The sequence below is a fragment of the Ailuropoda melanoleuca genome, chromosome 5 (genome assembly GCF_002007445.2).
Source record: "Ailuropoda melanoleuca isolate Jingjing chromosome 5, ASM200744v2, whole genome shotgun sequence".
NCBI lineage: Eukaryota > Metazoa > Chordata > Mammalia > Carnivora > Ursidae > Ailuropoda > Ailuropoda melanoleuca.
In genome coordinates this window covers 67,611,762-67,624,390 of record NC_048222.1, presented here as the reverse complement: position 1 = coordinate 67,624,390, position 12,629 = coordinate 67,611,762, and the positions used below count along the sequence as shown (strand labels likewise).

Below are 12,629 nucleotides of genomic sequence, written 5' to 3'. Positions count from 1 at the left end.
AATATCTTGGCTCATGATTGTAACGTAAAGTGAACAGAGCGGGACTCAAGTTGTATATACAGTTTGATTTTATCTATGAAAGAAAAAACTTTGTAGATAAATGACTGGAAGAAATAATGCCAACAGTCATGGCTTCCAAGTGATGGGACTAAGGATAATTTATAGTATCTGATCTTGTGTCGTTGGCTACAAGGAGCATATGTTTCTTTGATGATCATGAAAAGAGAAATTAAGCATAAAAAGAAAGATATATTTTTATAGCCTCACATTTAAAAGTGAAATCTAAAGAAACTGGTTGAAGTTCTAAGCCATATTGTATCTCAGTTTCCCCATATGCCAAGTAGGTATGAGAATGCCAGTTATAGATTCTCTGATGGCAATACTTTAGATAAGCATGTAATATGATTTCATCTGCTCAAAATGAAGGAGCCTATTATTATTATAACAATCTTTATATTTATCTCAGAAGGAGCTCCTTCCCCTAACTCTCTTCTATCAATCATGGAGAAGGAAAGGGTGATAAATCCTGGCTGGCATCTTGCCTGCTCTTTTGAAAGTCTAACCCAGTGGGATGGCAAAAGAGAGTAATTTTTTAAATGAAGAGACTTAGAGCTAATCTCCATCTGACATGCATTTCCAACTCCAGCTTATGTTGAAAAAAGTGCTTATTAAGGACAGACTTGATTCCTTGCCTCTCATTCTTCTTTCTACCGGAGAAACCCTCTACTTCACCAGCAGAGTCCCTTTCAATTCCTGATTTATAAATGTGAGAAAACCTTCAGAACATGATATATTCTTACGGAATGGTCTGTGGGACAAGAAGAGTGATTGACAACTGCAGAAATTACATCTGAGGTTTAGTCCTGCAGGAAAAGGGGATACAAATTGCCTGCAAATTATCCACAAGTCCCTGATGAGCCTGAGGAGAAAATTTAAGAGGCTTCAGTCTTTCTTCAACAAACATGTTCATGTGCCTCCCTTTACTATAACACACAAACACCCAAGAGAAATTGTCCCCGTGAAAACACTACTTTCTTTTTTATCCTTGTCAAATGTGTTAATAGTAAATGTGTAAATGCCAATTAATAGTCTTTATCCTGTGCCAATAGTGTTCCGTGTATGATTCAGAACAGAAGAGGTATATAAACTCTGATTGATGGGTTTATAATTTAAAGAAGAAATTAGGTTTTATGCCATAAAAACACATGGCGTTGACTTCATGGGGTGCATAATGAAATAGCCTGTAAAAATTTGCACTGCTGATCTTAATAAATATACATCACTTGAGAAGAACTAAATACAGTAGAATAAAAGCAATAATAATGATGATTGATACTTACAAATCTGAAAGAAACAGGTTATGCTTCTACCTAAGAGCGCATGAAAGTGTGATGTCCTAGACTTTGCACATACCTGGCTTACGATGGTGACGGTTGAAGGTACTACTGTAATACCGCTCACAGTGTGATCAGCAAACCAGCACTGGTCCTCAAAGTGCTTCTTACATGGTTTGATGTGAAAAGTACAGATATTGAAAATAAGCGTGTAGACCCTTTTATAGCAATTTGGTAATTATAAGTCTATTGACTCTCATAATGACCAATTGGGGGCTTGCATTTTATATGTCTTTGTCTTTTTAAATTTCATTTTTAAAGTAATTCATTTTTATCTTACATTACAGAAGTGTTTGTCCATGGCAAATTGGGGGAAAACTGAGCCCTCAAGGCAGACAGTGTGAGAAATACTATTCTAAAATGTTGTAAAACAATCAATGAGATAAATAGAAAGCACCTTCTAAGCCTCAGGTTTCTCACCTGGAGAATGGATTTAATAACACTTCCCTCTTGAAGCTGGATCTGAGAATTAAAGGAAGATAGGTGTATGTCAAGTGCTTAGCATGATGCCTGCCTTTGCTAAGTGCCCCTCCACCAACTGGCTCTTAGTGTTGTTGAATAACAAAGACTTGCAGAGATGCCATTCGGAATTACGTGTGCTGGGGACACTGGCTCTGTTTGTAGCAGGTCTTCAGTGGATACCTCCTCTGGAATCAGCTCACCTGGTTCGGCAAACTAGGAGTTCATTCACCACTGACTTGCACGAAGCAACCAAACATTTGGGTTTTGGTCTTCTCTGCCTCTTCAGTGCAACTGCTTCACCTTCATGGTGTGGAATGTCCTTCTGTAGTTTTCCTTTTGTGTTCCTCAAGTCATTAAGTTGAGTAATTTCTGCAAGCCTCGTCAACTGAGTCATTTTCATCTTTATTGTCTACTAAGTGCTTGCCTTATGTTGGGACCGGGATAAAATGACCTGTCACTCATGGATGGCAAGTATGGAAATGTAAACTTTGCTTTCAAAAGATGCATCGCTTTAGGTGGTACTTGGTAGGGCAAAGAGAACAATAGATGCAATCTCTTCTATTCAAAGAGGCCAAACAATTTTTTTAGAGTGTGTTTGGCTAAATGTCAAATTTGAAGGTCACTGCTTCTTCAGCAGACACTGCTGGTGGCCAAAGAAAGTAGCCAGCTAGCTCAGAGCATAAATGCTAATTAAGGATGGTTCAGTCAAAGAGTTTTTCCTTTTTGAATTACAGTACACTGTGATGGAGATCATGAGGCCCTACAGTCAGACTAGCTTGATCCAAATCAAAGTTTGGGACTTAACTGGCAACTCCTTTACTGGTTTGGGCCTCAGTTTCCTAACTTATAAATTAGGGACTAATGGGATAAGGTCTGAGCATCACAGATGTTTAAATATTAGCTCCCTTTTTTATTCATTAGTAAACTTCAATTATTTTTCTTTAAAATAAGCAATGAGATGACTTTAACAAGTTTCCATGAGTAGAATCAGACTTTAAAATATAATAAAATAACATGTCAGTATTTATCTTGAAAAACATGCATTGGATTTGACAGATTCAGTGAACAACAGGCTGTTTAAAAATGCGACTGACTCTTTCCAAGGTCAAGCATCTTCAACTCCTATTCACTCTGCCTAGAGCTCTTTGCTCCAGCCAGAATAACTTTTCCATGCGCGTGACTTGGCTCATTCTTATTTTTAGTCCTTTGTGTTTAGCACTCTTCTTGAAATGACCTTCTGATGCCTCCCTGCCAAACCCCACGCTCCTTTACAATTGTTCATCGCTCACGGAATCCAGGAATTGGCAGAAAGAAATCTGGTCAAGCCATTTACTCCAGCCCATCTTTCAGGGCTGGAAGTTTCTTCGAGGGAGCTGTACTACTCCCCACTTTGACACATTTTCTTGCTATGATTTCATACACATTTTTCATATCTGTAGATTCTTTCTCCCTATCAGAACTATAAAGTTCCATTTCTTTGGGTTACAATGAGGACAGTCAGGATCAGCGAGGCTGTCACTGGGTCAAAGCCACACAAATTATGATTGCTTTGAAACAGGTAGCTAGATCTTTGTGTTTTTAGTCTGGTATTGTTTTCATTTCACAACCTACTTCGCTCAGCGGACAGTTGGTATTACCGAGTGACTGACTGAGACACAGGAGGGGTACTTCAGAGATGGAAAGGCAGCTCAAGAAGGAATATGGCCGATAAGGGGCATGGAGTGTGATGTGAGAGAGGTGACAGAGTGGAGGAGAGGAGGGTAAGTGGGGGGAAGAAAGGAGCTTCAAAGGATTAATTGTCTTACTCCGAGCATTTCACATTAAATAAATAAATAAAGAAATAAATAAATAACACCTAAACACCACCACCACCTTCACCACATTTCTGCTTTGCTTCTATTTTGTGCTTGATAAACAACACTACTGTCACTGCCAATGAAAACAACAACATCACTGTGCTTTTCCCCTGGCGCTAACTCTAAACAATCTACTGGATTTGGGTCAAAATTGTAAACTGCCAGCATGTTAAAAATAAAAACCAGAAAAACAAACCTGGCTTTTTCCTGAATCATTGTGAGGGTGAATGCAGGACAAGAGCCAGAGAGAAGAGTTACCATAAAAAATAACTAGTGCAAACATCCTCGAACTGATGTTTTCTATAAAAATCTGTTGGCTGTGAATTGCAAAGAGTGAAGTGGGGAAGGAGAAAGGAACGGGGGATCAAGTGGTGTCTGCTTATCGTCAACTAGCTTTCATGTAAAAGTCATGGCAGGGTCAGCAACAAACTAGCCAGGTGGCAACTCCAGGCCGCGCTGCCATAAATAAATAGTTATGTACTAATGTCACACAACCAGGGCTAGATGCAAAGCATATGGGGAAAAAAACATTCTGATGTAAATATTAAAAACAAAAACAAAACAGAAACTATAGTTGCTGAATTCAGGATTCACTGTTGATACTGGATTTTGAGAGGACAGGGAAAATAAAGTGGTGAAGCTTTTTTAAAAAACCTGGACAAAAAGGGTCTTTGAAATGTAGATTGTTTCCTTCAAAAAAAAAAAAAAATCCTTAACCTTTGGCCTAAGAGAGTGTTACTTTTTGGTGTAGTAATTAAGCATTAAGAGTTGGCAAGACCACAGACCCTGGAACCACATTTTGAGAGTTTAAACTCTACCCCTGTTGCTTACTTGTTCTCATGGCCCCTGGGAAAGTTACCTAAACTTTCCATGCCTCAGTTTATTCACCTTGCACAAAAGGGAGGAGGAGGATGATAATGGAGATAGTACCTGCTTCATAGGAAATTATGAAGACTAAGTGAGTCAATCAACATGTGGAGAACAAATACCTGGTCAACAGCCAAGTCCATGTGACCTATCATTGTCAAGTGGTCTTACAAAGGCTATTTATCCTACACAGACTACCTGCCGGACACTAGGCTAAGGAATTTATCTGTTCCCTGTACTAATTTAATGCTAACTGTGGTCTTGCCAACTCTTAATGCTTAATTACTACACCAAAAAGTAACACGCTCTTAGGCCATGAATTAAAAATCAATTTTACAGACAAAGGAACTAAAGCTTAGATGGATTAAGACATTTATTCAAGAAAGCATATCTAAGCTAAATTTCCAACCCAGGCCTTATTCCAGATTAAAAAAAAAAAAAGACCTCTTTAAAACGTAAACACCTTTTCTTTGTCTAAAATGTTAAAATTTGATAAGAAACACAACACATGGCCTTCTAAAGACCGGATTTTTAAAAAAAGATTTTATTTATTCGAGAAGGAGACAGAGAGAGAAAGAGAGAGAGAGAGCCCGCGCACACCAGTGGGGGGCAGAGGCAAGAGGGAGAGAGAACAGTCTCCCCCCTGAGCAGGGAGCCAATGTGGGGCTCCATCCAGGACCCCGATCATGACCTGAGCTGAAGGCAGATGTTTAACCCACTGAGCCACCCACGCAACCCGAACCAGAACCAGATTTTTAAAAAGGGATTAAAGGGCTGATGTCCTATGAAATTGCCTCAGGAGGGCTGAGATCTATTACAACACCTCAAGAAAACAGGAATGCATTCAGCGACTCATTTCTCCAAGCATTTCTTGAGCGCCTACTATTTTCTGAGAGGTCAAGATACAAAAAGGAGTAAGAATTGATTTCAGTTAATAAGCGCCTAACTGGGAAGTGAGAGTGATATGCTTTACTGTGGGCTGTTTGATGATGTCGGATTTGCTTTCTATTCTGTTTCCCAACATGACCAAAAGTGCCTTCCACGCAAGCCGCAGTTGTTGGACTTCTCAACACAAGCCAAGCTATATGTCCACAGCTGTCCCAGTGCGGATTAACTGACAGGATCCTGCTCGCAGAAGACGGAGAGACTTTGAAGAGGATTTTCTTTGTTGGCCTCCGATTGGAGCGGCGCTAAAACGGCGCGTTTGGAAGCGTATTCAAACCGCGCGCCCAAGCAGTCACTTCCCGGGGATCAAGCTTAAGGATCGTGGGGCACCTTTGTGTTCTGCCGCCCGGTTTGTGCGCTAGGACTTCCTAACTTCTGGTAGCTGGGAGAGTGTGAATTCCGTGCACAAACCAGGTTGATCCCAGGTGTACACAGCCTGGACACCAGCCCACCGAGATTTAGGCGCCACCTCTGCTGACGGCAGCTACTTCCTGGTTGTGTTGCCCTTAACCATCATGGCGGCCGGTTGCCTTCGGTCGGGCCCACTGCGGTTGCTCAGAAAGCCAAGGTAGGGCAATTGGGTCCACAGCCCGCCCCCCGCCGCCGAGCTGCCGGGTGAAGCCTAAGCTGTGCAGCTAGTGGTGAAGGGGGTATAGGAACAAGCCAAAAAAGAGTAGGACCCAACGCCGTGCCGCTCTGTGCCCACCCCTCGTCTCCCGGCACCAAGGCTCCTGGAGCCCAGGGTGTGTTTTTCTTGTCCCCGCCACTTTCCAGTCCCTGGCCCAACATGATACTGACCAAAGTCCAGTACGACGAGATAGCCCAGTGCCTAGTGTCTGTGCCGCCCACCAGGCAGAGCCTGAGGAAGCTGAAGCAGAGGTTCCCCAGGTAAGTGTCCGTCTCTCCACTCACACAGCCCCTTGCCCGCAGCAGCTGTGCCTGGGCATCCCAGCCGGCGTTTAGGAGCCACGTGTCACACATGAGCGGGGAGGAACAAGTGTCTGGTGTTGGGAGATCCAGGATGTGAAAAGGTTTCTTCTTTCACCTGTCTTCCGCAGGAGACTCTTCAATGGTGAATCCCTGGCAGCCTCCCAAGGCCTTGAAATTAAATTCAAGTTCACAAACGTTTATTGAGAACTTGGTGTCTTCTAGGTAATGGCTGCACATAGTAGGCGCTTCATAAATGCCTGGTTAATTGACAGATACTAGGAATGAATGATAGGTGGCAAGGCCCTCTTAAAGTGGAAATAGGAATTCTAGATTCAGAAGGAGGAAATGGAAGACCCTTTTCAGTTGGCCCCTGGAAACAAATAAGAGACACAGGCCTAAAGGGGCCTCCTACCGTTCAGCTTTGACTCTCTAAAACGATTAAGTGATCTCAAGTGTTCTCAGTCCAGTCAGAGAGACTGGTGCCCTAGGAATTCCACTCTTGGGTCAAGATTGGCCATTTTAACAACATATATATATATATCCACTCCTTTATATATATATATATACGCATTCCAGGTGTATTTCATACTTCCCACCCTTACACAGATAACACCAAAGAAGTGTTTTCTTGAAGAAAGAGATTTTTGGATAATTGGTATTAATAAAGTACAAATTGAAGAGTAAAGCAAGGTCTTTTATGACCTCAATTTTTTTTGAAGGAGTCAGTTTTCCTCATCTATAAAATGTTTTTAATATTATCCAGATATAATTAAAGACAATATTTTTTCTTTTATAGTTTTTAAGATTTTTATCAGACTTGCTAACAAGGAACAAAACTGACAAATTGGAATTTAATTTTCTTTTATTAACTCTTGGCGACTCTGCCAGTGAACAATGAAATGGGGGAAGGCTGGTTAGCTGAGAGAAAGGTAGATTTTTCTGGGCAGTTTGAAGATGGGGCATACATTTAGATCTTCTGCTCTTGTTATGTTCTCATATTACTACTGTATTTTTGCTTCTCTTTCTTTTCCTCTTCTCTTCTTCCCCACCTTCTTCTCTTTATCTCTTTCTTTTCTTTTTTTTTTTTTCCCTTTTCACCTCCTCATCTCCATAAGAGGCAACCTCCCCATATGCTTATGGAGGACTTATGAAGTACACTAATGAAGGACTCCCTTCGTTTGGGGTACCACACTCTCTTGCCTATTCTCTTCTGCACTTTTTTTTTCCCCCTTATTTATGATATGACCAAATATTTGTCAATTTTCTCAAATACCATTCAGGGAATAACTAACTCTTTTTCCACTGGAAATTTTATTTAGAGTCTGTACTACTGTTCTGCAAAAGAAGGGTTTAAGGGTCAGTTAGCAGCATGAGTGGAAATTCTGATAATTGTGATTTTTGGAGTTGACTTCACAGTTTTCATTATGGCTGTTTTACAATAGGTGGTTGTCGCAAAGGCCTTGAACAACCTTTAGATTTGATAGTTCATTTTACTAGAGAGTCAGTTAGGTAAGGACCTCATAGATAATTTCTGGTGGTTCAAATAGGTTAAGTGCCTTGTCAAAATCCCAGAGATGTTTAAAGGTAAAACAATGTAGAATACAGGTTTCTTGACTTTCAGTTCAGAATTCTACACTACGCTGCCTTGATTAGTCTTTATATTAATAATAATAACAGTGACAATTACTTTTTGGTGGCATTCACATACACTGAGTTCTAAAGAAAATCAAAGTACTGAAATAGTTTTGTTTTTGTTTTTAAGATTTTATTTATTTGTGAGAGAGAGAGAGAGCACGTGCACGAGCAGGGGTGGGGGGATCAGAGGGAGAGGGAGAGAGAGAATCCCAAGCTGACTACACCCACTCAGTGCAGAGCCTCACTAAGGGCTTGCGATCTCCCCACCCCGAGATCATGACCGGAGCCAAAATCAAAAGTCAGAGGCTTAACAGACTGAGCCACCCAGGTGCCCCAGTATGGAAATGTTTTTTAAAAGTTGCTAAAAATTTTATTTTTCTGATTTTAAAAGTTGTGCGTGCTCAGTAAAGAAAACAAAAATTATTCGTAACTGCATGGCCCAGAAAATTTCTTTTAACATTTTATATATTTCCTCATAGTCTTTTTTTCAGTGTAATACTGTCCATATTAATATAGTTTGTAGGTCTTCCTATTCTTACTTAACATATTTTGAGCACTTCTCATAAAATTCTTCACAACTTTTTTCGAATAAATGATACCATATTATATATGTACCATCCACTTCTTTATTATTGGACATCAAAAGTTTTGTTTTTCTAATTTTCTGATACACTTGGTATATAATGCCAAGTCTTCTGTTTATTTTCTTACTTTAGATTCACAGATGTTGAGAGTTGACTGTATCAGTAGTTTTTAAACTTTTTGGTTTCCAGATCTCTTTATATTCTCAAAGTATATATATACTCTTTATACTCTCTTATATCCTCAAAGACCCCAAAGAAGTTTTGTTTATGTGGATTACATCTGTTGATATTTACCAAAATATAAATTAAAATTGGGAAATTTTAAAAAATCTTACTAATTTATTTTAAAATGACAGTAATAAACCCATTTTGTGTTAACATATTTTTATGATTAATCACCATCATTTCAAAAAAGTAGTGAGAAAATGGCATTGTTTTACAGTTTTGCAGATCTCTTTAGTGGCTGTCTTAAATAGAAGGAAGACATCTGCTTCTGTATTCAACCTGTTGTAATATGTTGTTTTGATAAAAAAGTATGAAGAAACTCTAGCTTCAGACAGATGTAGTTGGAAAAGAGAAGATTAGTTTAATAGGGTTTTAGGTAATTGTGGATATTTTTGTTACTACATAAAACCTAACAAGTGGTATTTTCTCAAAGGTTAATTGCAATGTAGAATGTGAAACCGTATCATGGAGCTTTCACTCTGTTATATTCTAATCCACTGGCCTGTCTTGAACTTTGAGTGGATCTTTCACCCATGCATGATTTTTATCATCCATGCATTGTTGTGAGTTATGCAAATCTTCCAACTGTTGTCACCTTTCCTTATACAGTATCAAAAAATCACATTCGTCAATATCCCCACTGATCTCATCAGAAAAGTATGTAAGATTTGAAGCTGTCAAGCTTATGGTGATGGGTGCAGAGTTTTCCAATATTTGAATTTTCCCTTGAAAGCTCAAATTTTATCATTGCAACAAATATTATCAATTGTTTTCTTTGAAGTGACAGGCTTGCATTATTTTTGAGAAAATGTCTTCCAGATACCCAAATCTAAATAATTATACTTTGCTCATGGCTCATTCAAGTAAAAATCGTGTCCCATGGAAAAAGTGGCTAGGTCAGCTCTCCAGCAATCATGTAAGTGTTCTCCCTTGAGTCAGCCATCATACTTGGATATGCAGTAGATGTGCTTTGTATTTGCTTCTTACTTTGTCATATGGAATGTTGAAAGGATGCATATTCAAAAGTTGAAATTTAATAAAATTAATAAGTGAATCTTAAGATATTCTTATATGAAACTGGCCTTTTTTTTTTTGGTCCTGCAAATGTGTTACAGTGAACTTTACAGTGACTCCTAGAAACGTTTGCCTGGCCTTGAGTTCTGCGTAGGGACTGGCAGTTTTACCCACTATTGTTTTTGCACCATCCATGCAAATTTCACACGGGGGAAAAGGCAAATCATGTCTTAGTATTTCCATAAAAATAGTTTTGACTTCGTAGACCCCTGAGAGGGTCTCAGGGACTCCAGGAGTCCTTTGGAGTCCATTGACCATACTTCGACAACCATGAGCTATTTCAAATCAAAGGATATGTATGCTTGAAGGATTTTGGTGTATATTGACAAATTAGTATCAAGAAGATTATACTGAGGCACCTGGGTGGCTCAGTTGGTTAAGCGTCCGACTCTTTTGATTTCAGCTCAGGTCATGATCTCCGGGTTGTGAGATGGAGCCCCCGCCCTCCCTTGGGCTCTGAGGTAGGCCTGGAGCCTGCTTAATTTTCTCTCCCTCTCCCTCTGCTTCTCTCCTTCCTTTCCCCCACCTCTCTCCCTCTCAAAGAAAAAAAAAAAAGAGAAGAAAAAGATTATACTAATCCTGTTACTATGAGGGCATGGAAGTATCTGTCTCTACAACTTTGGCCAGCATTAAAGAGTGTCATTATTTAATCTTTAATATGATTGATCAAGAATGACATTTTCTAATTTGCATTTTTTATTATTAAGCATTGTGTATTTCCCCAGTTGTTTATTGACCATTTAACTTTCTTCTTGAATTACCTGCCTGCTGTCCTTTGTCTAATTTTACATTGGAGTGTTTGCTATTATTGTTTATTGATTTGTTATTGTTTAGTGATTTGCGTATATTAAGGATGTTGATCCTTTACATGTCATATTTGTTGCAGATATTTTCCCAGTTGTTTGCTTTTAAATATTGTTCTATTTTTTATTTTTTAAAATTCTTTTTAAAGATTTTATTTATTTATTTATTTATTTGAGAGAGAGTGAGAGCGTGAGCAGGGGTGGGGGAGAGGCGGAGGGAGAAGCAGACTCCCCACTGAGTGGGGAGCCTGGTGTGGGGCTCGATACCAGGACCCTGAGATTGTGACCTGAGCCAAAGGCAGACACTTAACTGACTGAGCCACCCAGGCGCCCCTTGTTCAATTTTTTATGTGCGTAACTTTAAGTTAATGCTTTTTTTGTAGAGAAAGTCCTATCCTGTTAAGACATGAAAACTAAATCTTCACCTAAGTTTTCTTCTAGATTCTTTATGGCATTCTTTTTTTCTTAATTATTTAATCTCTCTAGCTGAAATGTGTTTTAGTATATGCTCAAGGGTAAAGATGTAGCTTAATCCCCACCCCACACCCCATACACTCACTGTGGCTTCTACTTGCTAGCCTCTCTTATCCATGACTTCTTTGTTTTCAATGAAATTACAAATGTATATCTTTTCAAGTCACTGGGTTGAGCCTGGGCAGTCCCCTTAACCACTCTGGTTTTTTAATACTTCAATTTAAAATGAAGGGATAAGGCTTTATGATATCTAATATTGTACAACTCAGAATTCACCCTCATTCTATTCTTTTCTGTTCTGCAGTTTTATAGGTAATGGACCCTTTGGGCCCAAGAATATAGGGCATACTGTATTTAAGTACTTGCTAGATATGCATTCATTGATTTGCATCTCCCAGCTTATTTCCTGGACCTCCTTATTCAGGTAGAAGCCCCCAGCCCAATCAGGTTATATTTTACATTTAGTTTTCCTGTTTAAACATACACATGTACCTGATTATACGTGTGTGTGTGTGTGTGTGTGTGTGTGTATAATTCTTTGAGAGTTCCCATATACCCTTCACACAGGTTCCCCTAGTATTAACATCTTACATAACCGTAGTACAATTATAAAAATCAGGAAATTAATTTTAATGTAGTTCGGTTAATTAATCTATAGGCCTGTTTTGAACTTTTGCTGGTTTTTTCACCAACATCCCTTTTCTGTTCCAGGATCACACATTAGATTTAGTTGTCATGTCTTCTTAGACTCGTCTAGTCGGTGGCTATTCCTTACCATTATTTTTTGTCTTTTATGATCTTGACAGTTTTGAAGAGTACTGGCCAATTATTTTGTAGAATGCCCCTAAGTTTGTACTTGTGCTTTCTCGTGATTAGATTGAGGGTAAACTTTTTTGACAAAAATACCCCAGAAGTGCTGTTGTACCCATCTCAGTACATCATATCAGGGGGTGCATGACTTTATGTGTCTTATTGCTGGTAAGGTTAACCTTATTCACTTGGTTAAGGTTTGATGTCTGCCAAGTTTCTCCATTATAAAATTGCTACTATTCCCTTTCCAATAATTACCTTGTGAGGATATGCTTTGAGTCTATGCAAATATCCTTTTTCTCATATCACACTTTTCTGTTGATATAAGCATCCATCAATGGTTCTTGCTTGAAATTGTTATTACCGGTATTTGCCTTGGTGATTTTCTATTTCTCTCACTGGAATACTCTTTCAACTAATATCATCTACTACCACCATTTCATGTGAAACAATCCATCCCACTGTCAGCTCGTGATCTTCACTGGTACTTGCAATTCATTCACCTCTTATGGCATTTGGTCTGTAATAATTCGCTGCATGCTCACTTATGTGTGTGGCACTATTTGAGTA

At 39.1% G+C, this 12,629-nt stretch overlaps 1 protein-coding gene across 5 annotated transcripts in view; it reads left to right on the top strand.

Moving 5' to 3' along the window:
• Positions 1–5,367: 5,367 nt before the first annotated feature.
• CDIN1 (CDAN1 interacting nuclease 1) overlaps positions 5,368–12,629 on the top strand; it is a 206,956-nt gene continuing 199,694 nt past the window's right edge. The window contains exon 1 of one of the 5 annotated variants that reach the window (XM_034661195.1): positions 5,368–6,412. In XM_034661195.1, coding sequence (XP_034517086.1) covers positions 6,312–6,412 — 101 coding nt within the window. In that variant the 5' untranslated portion in view covers positions 5,368–6,311. The remainder of the gene's footprint in view (positions 6,413–12,629) is intronic. The other 4 variants (XM_034661193.1, XM_034661194.1, XM_034661196.1 and 1 more) reach the window with 4 other exon arrangements.